This window comes from Montipora capricornis, chromosome 6 (genome assembly GCF_036669925.1).
Source record: "Montipora capricornis isolate CH-2021 chromosome 6, ASM3666992v2, whole genome shotgun sequence".
Taxonomy (NCBI): Eukaryota; Metazoa; Cnidaria; class Anthozoa; order Scleractinia; family Acroporidae; genus Montipora; species Montipora capricornis.
Genome location: NC_090888.1, coordinates 29,844,741 through 29,855,399, shown reverse-complemented (window position 1 = coordinate 29,855,399; position 10,659 = coordinate 29,844,741). Strand labels below are relative to the sequence as shown.

The window sequence follows — 10,659 nt, the reverse complement described above, 5'->3', positions numbered from 1 at the left end:
TACGATCAGATCTACCAAGCAACTTAACGGCGATGTATTTATAGCCACCCTGAAAGAGTCATTAGCTAATCAAGATCTCTCAGTTAAAACGGACATCGACGAAATGGTTGATACCTTTTTTTTTTTGATACCTATAATTCGACTTTAAAGGACATCTACGACAAGCACAGATGTACATCGAGGCATGTGAACGCTACAACAGATTGCTAGGGAACTGCAAAACATCATATTACAAAAATAAGATCGAAGGTGCAGATCGTGACAGACTATTCTGCCTTGTTAACAGCCTGTTCAAGACCAGCAAAAACATACTACCAACACATAACTCCCGAGAAGTTCTCGCCGATGAATTTAATACATACTCCATCAACAAGATCCGAGGTATACGCAATGAAATCGAAAAGCTACATCTAGCTAGTCAAACGAAAGATACCATGTCTGCAATCTTGCCGTTAACTCAACTCAGTGAGTTCAACTTACCTGACAACAATGCAACTGAGAAAGTCATCAGGTCTATGGCATCAAAAACATGTTCTCTGGACCCTATACCGACTCATGTGGTTAAGAACCATCTTAATTTACTACTACCTGCTACACAATCTATAATAATCTCGACACCTTCAATTTCAAGATCATATCGGCGATTGCAAGACAACGAGAGTTAATTGCTAGCAGAACTTCACCTCCTCGCTGGTTAGCTCTGTTGAAACGAAAAATATTGTAGCCATCATGCTGTAGCTCTGAGTCACTAAAATCATCGTTCAACCAGGTCTCAGTCATGGCAACAATGTCAAAAGAGTCCATAAATAGCAGAGCTGACAAGTCATTAATCTTGTTTCGAAGACTCCTCACATTCAGTAATAAAAAATTAATGAAGCCATTGGAAGAATGAGGTAAAGAGTCCCCAGGGACAAACGAAGTTGACGATCATACATTCAACTCAGTGGAAAAGGATGTCTCAAAAAACGATTCGGTAAAATTAAATGGCCAGCCACACTTGTCACAAAACCACTGCTCATCAGAAGAATTTAATTTGATATAGGTCTTTAGATCCATGGTAATACATCTTAGATGAAACCATTTGTTAGATGAAACCAGGATTTTTATGAGATGTAGAAGACGCTTGATCTGGTCCAGGATTTATTTCAATATCTCCACATTTTATCAATCTTGAAACATTAAATGTGGAAATAGAATTAGGATATCGAGTCACTCCTGTAGCAAAGTATCCCGTCACTCGTGTTCCAGAGTCGAGATGGCGGACTTGTGGTATCAACAAAACACCAAAGTTTCGAGTCTTCTCAACGTCTGTAAAGGCTCCAGAGAGGTGCAGTCGAGTCTAAGGATAAGACAGTCGAAATTTGAAAGATATGAAACCATTAAAAATCAAACAGTAAGCTAAAGTAACAATAAATACAAGAGAGCGGGAAAACACATGACCTGCCGCCATAACGCCCGCTTACATGCTTTCATATTAAGTTTTGACACCTTTGTGGAAACCCCTAAGTGAACCAACTAACACTCACGGCCGGGGACTGAAAAGCACAGCAATGGCCACCATTTTAACCCCATTTACACGACAGGAAAAAACGGCAAGGAAAGGATAAAAATTGGCAAGAGTAGCTAATATTTTGGTAATGCAAGGATTGTTTACACATACATCTTTTTATCCTCGCTAAGGTTGTTTTGGGCAAGGCTATTTTGCTCCAGGCAAGGCTTAACATTGTAATAGAGCATGCGCACTTTGCAAATTAAACATGGCGTCAAGTTTGTTGATGTTCGTAAACTCCTTGCTAAGGAAAAAAAACGAGGCTGAAGAGAAAGGACGACAACGTGAAATAAAGAAACAGAAAAGTGAGGAACTGAAGAGGAAAGAGAGGTTAATGAGATACCGTGGCTGCCGTAGGAAAAAAATGTTTCTTTTCATGCCTGCAATGTCAACACTGATTAACCCTCCAAGGGAACGAAACATCTGGATGAATCCTAAGTCAGATGACTGGTTTAGAATGGCTGACAGTACCTTTAAACAAGAGCAGTGGTATGAGAATTTTCGTGTCACAAAAATGATGTCTACGTTTATTCTTGGTGAAATCGAACATGAAATAGCAAGACATGACACTCCAATGCGAAAAGCCGTTCCAGCCAGGAAGAAGTTAGCAATGATACTCTACTACCTTGCCTCTACGTCCGAGTACCGAACGATTGCAAACCTCTTTGGAGTATCAAAGGCATTCCTTTGTAAATCCATCAAAGATGTGTCTTGTTCCATTATTAAAAGTCTGCAGGGAAGATTAATTTACATTCCAAAGAATGACGAGCTGAAATCTATCCTTGAGACTTACAGAGAAAAATAGGGTTTCCCAATGTGTGCTAGGGCTATTGATGGGACACATATCCCTATTATGCTCGGTCAATCGCGGTACTCGGTCAATTGCAAAGAAAGCGGCCATAGTGTGTGATATTATACAATCTAATAAACTGGAAATCCTCGCAATCACTGAAAGTTGGCCTGGTAAAAATACTGACGACAGCAGCATTACCGAAATTTTAAATACGCTCAAGACCTATTCATTCGTGCACGTCCCAAAGGAAAGTGGCAAAGGCGGTGGTGTCGGTGTGTTTTACTCAAAACAACTTAGCATCACATGAATTCGGACAATGTTTTCTAATCATTCGAGCACATCAACCTAAATGTTGTGTCAGGCAAACTCAACACGCGCCTTATCGTTATTTACAGGCCTCCACCATCGAAGAAAAATAAACTAACAACATCTATGTTCTTTACTGAATTCCAGGATTTATTGGAACTAATGTCACAGCACGAACAGCCACTACTCATTGCCGGTGACTTCAATTTTCATCTTGATGAGACCACAAACTGTGATACCATTAAATTTATGGACATACTTGACTCTGCTAATTTATCTCAACAAGTACTGGGTTCTACTCACCGGAAAGGCCATACATTATATCTAATTATAACACAACACAACAGCAACTTGGTCACCGATGTATGCATACTCAGTGAAGTCTTTTCTGACCATCAAGTAGTGACATGTAAACTGAACTGTCCACGACCACCACTCTCTAAAATACCCCTTACGATCAGATCTACCAAGCAACTTAACGGCGATGTATTTATAGCCACCCTGAAAGAGTCATTAGCTAATCAAGATCTCTCAGTTAAAACGGACATCGACGAAATGGTTGATACCTTTTTTTTTTTTTGATACCTATAATTCGACTTTAAAGGACATCTACGACAAGCACAGATGTACATCGAGGCATGTGAACGCTACAACAGATTGCTAGGGAACTGCAAAACATCATATTACAAAAATAAGATCGAAGGTGCAGATCGTGACAGACTATTCTGCCTTGTTAACAGCCTGTTCAAGACCAGCAAAAACATACTACCAACACATAACTCCCGAGAAGTTCTCGCCGATGAATTTAATACATACTCCATCAACAAGATCCGAGGTATACGCAATGAAATCGAAAAGCTACATCTAGCTAGTCAAACGAAAGATACCATGTCTGCAATCTTGCCGTTAACTCAACTCAGTGAGTTCAACTTACCTGACAACAATGCAACTGAGAAAGTCATCAGGTCTATGGCATCAAAAACATGTTCTCTGGACCCTATACCGACTCATGTGGTTAAGAACCATCTTAATTTACTACTACCTGCTACACAATCTATAATAATATCATCTCTGTCTAGCGGTACACTCCCGACTCAGCTGAAGATCTCGCAGGTCAAACCAAAGCGCAAAAAGAATGATCTGGACAAAAATTTATACTCAAACTATCGACCTATAGCTAATATAGCCTTCGTAAGCAAAGTAATTGAAAAAATCGTTGCAAGCCAAGTACATGCTTACCTACGAGATGCTAAGACCATTATGTAACAATATGAAGATACATCTCATAATTTAGTCAAAACTAACTAAGCGCACATTGATTGCACTGATATCATAGGCAGGACTTGACAGAACTCAGATCTTAAGAATCCTGACTGTAGCTTCACAACTACAGTTTGTATTATCTCAAAATCTGACACTCCAAAGAAATAATTTTGCAAGTTTCAAGGCAAACAGTACACTGCTGTGATCTCAGCTGAGCTGGTATTATTATGCCACTCTGACAGGATCGTATGGCATTTGAAATGTTGGTAATAACATCAATGAATTTCTTACATTCTTTGTGGTAAGGAATAATAATAATTTTCAAAGCATTGAAAGATCGATTCTTTTCTTTTTCCATTTCTAAAGATGCGAAACGCTTGATTTCTCAAGAACAATATTGCTGAAATGCAAAAAAGATGATGCAATACCACGTGTATTTACAGCCCTTGAAAATTTGTCTTGAACCCCCCTAAGGACAAAAAGACAAGGTTACCAAGCCAAATGGAGTGATTGCAGTGACTCCAACGAAGAACGAAGTGAAAGAGAAGCGTGCGCTGAACGTTTTCCCCCTGTTTTAGCCCTAATTGCTGTCCGCTGTGTATGAATGAACACATAATATGGCAGACAACTTGTTTCCGAGTCACAGAAAGTGGATTTTCTCTGCTTTGGCAGGTCAAAAATCGTTCAAACTCAAGGAGTTGGAAGACCAGTCCATGAACTGTATGGCAAAGAGCTAACTCCTTACATATTATATTATCATTTAATATTATCATATTATCCTGTTTACATATTATTGCCCGACTCAAATTATTTTGCCTCATGTAGTCGTAAGTAGAATACCCAGAACATCTTATTAAGCAGCTTACAAAAATGTTAATATCTCGCTCAAAAATAGATAATTTGCCCTGACGTTTTCAAACGTCGTAGAAGACCTTACTACCATTTGCGTCCATCCTTGAAGTGTGACGAATTTTGCGCGTAGTTTTACTTTTCAAACGTTAACGGTTTAGTCTCATAACTGTCACGTTTTACCAACGAAACGTTAGCAGTCAGGTCACGAAATTGGTAACGTTTTTGGCGCCAAAAGGTCATGTTTTGATCACGTCCTGTGCATGTTTACCAGTTTTGCCCGCTCACTTAAATATATATATATATACGTTTTGCAAATTAAGCTTACTAGAATGGAGGCGAGAAAAGTGAACCAATTTGGCAGAAGTTACAGACCTGGAGTGGCATTGGCTCAAGATCTTAAATTCTTGATCATTGATAGCATTATCAGAGACGGAGGCGACAGAATTACGGGTTATATTCCACGGAGTGTTACACAATTTGCAAGGGAGTTGCGTGTTTCTGTAAACACGGTAAAATCGGTGTGGTTTAGATATTGCGAAGAAATGATAACAACGCCGAAACCTAAAGGAGGCTTGACATTCGAAAAACTAAAGGAAGATGACCGCGAACTCATTGAAGTTTTGAAGCTCCACTCTCCATCCATGTCCCTTTCTGAAATAATGGAGGAGTTAGAACAACTTGGAGGACAAGAAATTTCAATGTCGGCCGTTTCACGAGCCATAAAAAGCAGGCTACCTTCCGGTGACCAGTATTCACGAAAAAAACTTACAAAAGTGGCAATGGAGCGATTCACCCCAGATAACTTATTTTATACTCAGCTGTTTATCAATTACGTATCTTCAAAAGATCCAAGGAACCTGAAATTTTTCGACGAAGCGGGAATAAAGATTCCTGACGTGGGAACTCGCACGTATGGACACAGCCCGAAAGGATCACGATGTGTAGAAGTGGGGAGGAAACTCGAATCTCCGAATACAACTTTAAATATGCTGGTTTCTCTGAATGGCCCAGAGTATTATAGTATCGTAAGCGGGGCTACAAACACAGCCCGTTTTCTTTCATTTTTTCAAGAGGCAGGTGAAAGTGTAAACATTGAGACGGTTAGACCGTGTCTCGAAGTCGGTGACATTGTTATTATGGATAATTTATCTTCTCATCATTTTGAAGGAGGTGAGATTTTGGAAGAATGGTTTGGTACCATGGGAATTGAGTTGTTATATACGCCTTCATATTCTACTGATCTTAACCCAATAGAGCTTTGTTTTAATAAAATTAAATGTGAATTGAATGGTAACTTGAAGGAACTTGTTCATTCCAATATTAATTTAGCAATAGCAGAAGCAGTTGAGACTATCAGAGCACGGGATATGGCTGGATTTTACGAAGCTACAGATTACCTGTTTGTATGAGGACTGTATAATATAACGTATGTCGGTAGTGTGCAATTTTTTTCTCCGAAATGCCGTTGAACCTTTCAATGTAAATGAAGTTATTCAAGTTCACATTTCCCAGAAAAGTTTGTAGTAGACCGGTATTAGTGGTGCCCGATGGACATATCATGGCAAAGCCATAGCCATAGATATATGGCAAAGCCATAGATATATATATATTGCCAGTGTACGTGCCACTGAGTTCATTGTTATTTTAAATTGCACGCGTCCTTCAAATACAAATGAACACATATTTAACTTGAATTTCAGCGCAGAGGGTACAAAAATTACCGCGAAACCCCATGCCTTGGTTATCAGTGTCAGGAAATGTAGTCTTTCTATACCAAAAGTTGTGTTGACAATAAAAATAAGCGTATATATTTTGCCAGATCTGAGTACTTTTTGTACCGCCCAGGTTATAACATCGCAGACACTGTCATAGGTTAAAAGAGATGATTTGATTGTCATTAGGATATCAAGAAACGTAGTTTTTCTGAAAAGAAAATATTTATTTTTTTCAAAAGGTATAAAACATAGCTTTCACTTTCTGTCTTTTTCAACAGCTCATGTGTACAAAGTTCTCTTTCTTGACACAAAAAACTCAACGCGGAACCTGTCAACAACAACTCGACTGATTAATTTAATTTTACATGAAAGATGTACAATATGAAAATATTAAAACACCAACGAAAGTCTTCAGTTCCCGCTATGACGAGTTCCTGATAAGTTTAACAATAGAGATGCAGCTTCATATTCACAAGCATCACTCGACTCCTGTTTAGTACTAATTGACCGGTTGAATTCTACAGTTTTCGTACTGTTTGTACTTGTAGTACAGGTCGCAGTACATGTGTTACACGGATCGGGAGGATATTGCATTGAATACTTGCTTGTGAGTGACTGACGCATTGCACCTACTGCTACAGGGAAATGGACGCCCGAAGGAAAAACTGCTGGGTGTGGAGGTGGCAAGAAGTCATAAGAGTAACTTGTGTTTACGCTATTTTCGCTTGTAGACTGTTCCCACAGGCTTTCCCGGATCACCATTGCTAACTGCTCGGCCTCTTCCCCCTTATTTCTTGGAGCAGTATACAAAATTTGTGAAGAAATTGCCCCATCACTAGAACTGTTACATGCATGTTTACTACTGGGGAATTCTACACCATACCGCTCAAGGGACGGTTTTGCTGGATTTTCACGCTTGCGGCTGCCGCCCTGCTTTGACCTAGAAAATGCAAGACTGCCAGAATTATTGTCAGTAAGAGCTTTTTCTAAAATATTTCCGATGTCTTGTTTCCCAGGTATTTTTCCTCTAAAGTTCTTCTTACAGTATTCCTCCACGAGGTAAACATGTTTACGTAATAATGACCAGTGTTTGGTGCCGTTCACAAGGTATGCCGCCTTGTTCACTTCGAACAAGTCACTCTCGATGCGGTTTTATACTTTGTCTTTCATTTTTTCTACAGCACTCTTTTTACTTTCCAACTCTTCGAATAACCTGTTAAGCTCACTTTGATGTCTCTTGATTTGACAACGCATTTCTTTCACGTTGAGTTCACCAGGATGAAATTTTTCCTCTCCACACTTAAAGACAGACGAGCATTTCCCGTACACGCACGTACAAGCAGAGTGTCCTAAACGCAAATGGCAATTTCTGCAAATATTTCCATCTCGAGGATCAGACTTAACTCTTTCTAGTTTCATTTCAGTTTCGTGTACTTTCTCGTGCAGTTGCTGAATCTGGGACCTCTTCTGTTCAATTCTTTCTTCAGTTTTTATGATGTACCTTTCAAGAGGAGTTCTTTCACTGCATAAAGACGACTTTTCATGTTGATTTGTACGCGTTTCAATGATTTCTGTGGTCGTTGTCGAATCTTGCCCACCACCATCAACGTAGTTGAGGATATCTCTATTGAGAGAAACCCGGGCTGAGGGCCGTCCTTCAGTAGAGCTAGACTGACTGGATGGTTCAGCCCTCTCGACAGGCTTTGCTTTCACAGAAGGTGAAGAACCCTCGAATACTCTTAGCTTGAGTCGCTGAATGTCTGTTCCTACAATTAGTTTTGACGTGGAAATGGCAATTCTCAGGCTAATTGCATCGTTATTCAAAACTACATACTCTCCTTCGTCATTTTCATACAGTATCCCGAACGTTAAAAAACGCATCTTAGGAATATTACTTGTTATGGCATTGTTCAACTCGTCAACAGTTTTTGGCGGAGCCATAAAAAAAACCCTCCTCGTATCACCAATTTCGACTTGCACTTGCATTTCCGACTCCATAGTTGCTTCGCACGTGAACCTGCCTTCACTGGATGTGAAACTTGAGAACATGCACAGCACGTGAACAAAACATGATCTTTTGGCGCCAAAAACGTTATCAATTTCGTGACCTGACTGCCAACGTTTCATTGGTAAAACGTGACAGGTATGAGACTAAACCGTTAACGTTTGAAAATTAAAACTACGCACAAAATTCGTCAAACTTCAAGGATGGACGCAAATGGTAGTATGAACTTGCTTCAGTACTGATATTTTGAGTATTTGATGTATTTAAGAGTTTTCCTCTTCAATCGATTTTCATCACCAATGTTCACGTTTTGCAAGCGTTACATTTCTCCATTATGTAAACTGGGGCAATGCTTTGTTTCATAGTTTCTCAGAAATTAAAGTGAGAATGGTCTATAAACTTTTGTGTTGTCATTTTATTCTACTGGTTCATGGGAATTGGTGAACTTCGTGGTAAACCTCGTGGTAAAGGAGAGAATTCTTGGCCTTATTATATCTTCATACCAGTCAGATGTTTGTGTTACATTGCAAATTAACGTCGTTTTGTTCACTTCCTACCAGTAATTTGCTATTTTCATGATTTATTTCTCAAAATTTAATATTTGTTCACAAAGCCTTAACCTTTTTCAAAGTCAATTTCAAATTTGAAGTGAAAACCAGTTGCCATAGATGAGAAATTTCTATTTATTACTGTCTCACCCCAAAAGTGACAGGTGATCATGCTACAGGTCTAAACGAACATGAGACATAAGGTTATGCCAAGCATGTATAAACAAAACACAACTTTTACCATAGTTCTGAGAGACCATGTGTGTCATTGTTCCACGCAATGAGCTCTGAAGGTATCGGATTGCCAAATCTACTTATAGGTTGCTGTTGTCTTACCAACCTTCTTCGTAGTGTTACATCATTTGTAGGTGTCTGCTGACGATTCTCACCATAATGCTTTTGGCAACCCAGAAGATGCGTACAAGCCAGCCATAAATGTGGTTAACAGCACTTTCTCCAAATACCTTTCATATCGCACAAGATTCAATCCGGCCATGTCTGTGCACCAGCCAATAGGATTAAAAACTGTTACGGTACCTCCCGAGACTTTAACCAAGACCTCATTGAATAACTCCCAAAAGAGAGTTAGGTTTTCAGTATTTTATGAAACAGCCTCTGCAACAAAGGGTGGTAAACACTTGCTGTGAGGGTGGCGTAGCCCTTGGCTCTCTTACATGTACATGTAAAGTCACTAAAGACACTTAACCAGCCCTCCCAAGATGTTATTTCTTTTTTATTGTTTTTTACATCATCATGTGCACGATATTACAATAATAACATTTGAAGAAATCTTTTATTACGAAAGGGTTAGAAAAAGGGATTTAATTTAATCACTCCGTCATGTGGCTTCCGACACAAACACTAAACAGCTTTCAGTACATTACAGAGGTCTACAAAAATCTGATTCGCTTTAAAGGTATACTTTTCAAAATATAGATGAACATCAACAATTAAGACAATCTCATTTCTTACTTCACAGAGGCATTGACAAGACAGTCCATTTCTTCATCGCGGTCGCAGTCATAATTAACATTGTTAGGGCCAGACTGAGAGGCATTAGTGGCGGGATCGGGTAGTGCAAGAAATTGTTGCATAGTATTTAGCATTTTTGCGATCTCCACAGTGGACTTCTGTTGATTTTTGCTTTACACAAGCCATATCATAGTGCTCTAAAATATATAATAAAATACAGGAAAAAAGTACATTAATGCCATTCCATTAAATTGAACCACTACAAAGCAGTCCAGGGAAGTCTAGAAGTCTTATGCAACTATTGCCAAGGGCCATGTACTTTTCTTGAAGTATACTCTGTCCTTGCTTTGAGGGTTCAATCTACTGGCACCCGCTTTTGCTTCTTACAACACCCACACAGAATGGTACAGCGCTGTGTTACTGCACTACCACACAGATACATTGCCTGTCAATTTTTAATTCTTGATTGTAATCTTAAATTATCTTTTTGCCTGGTTTATTCATTTGATGTACTTTATCGACTTTTACTTGTAGGTTACTTAGATATTAGCTAGTCACACATGACGCCTCAAGCATGGAATGCTTTTATTCTCATCATCACTTACCGACAATGGTTATGTAGAAGCAAAGAAGGCCATATCTTGTTGCTGAAAGTT

The 10,659-nt window shown here is 39.2% G+C and overlaps 1 protein-coding gene across 1 annotated transcript; it reads left to right on the top strand.

The window, feature by feature from the left end:
• Positions 1 to 5,092: 5,092 nt before the first annotated feature.
• Positions 5,093 to 6,172, top strand: LOC138053613 (uncharacterized). The gene has a single exon (XM_068900215.1). The coding sequence runs from the start codon at positions 5,093 to 5,095 to the stop codon at positions 6,170 to 6,172; it is 1,080 nt and encodes a 359-aa protein (XP_068756316.1).
• Positions 6,173 to 10,659: the final 4,487 nt, after the last annotated feature.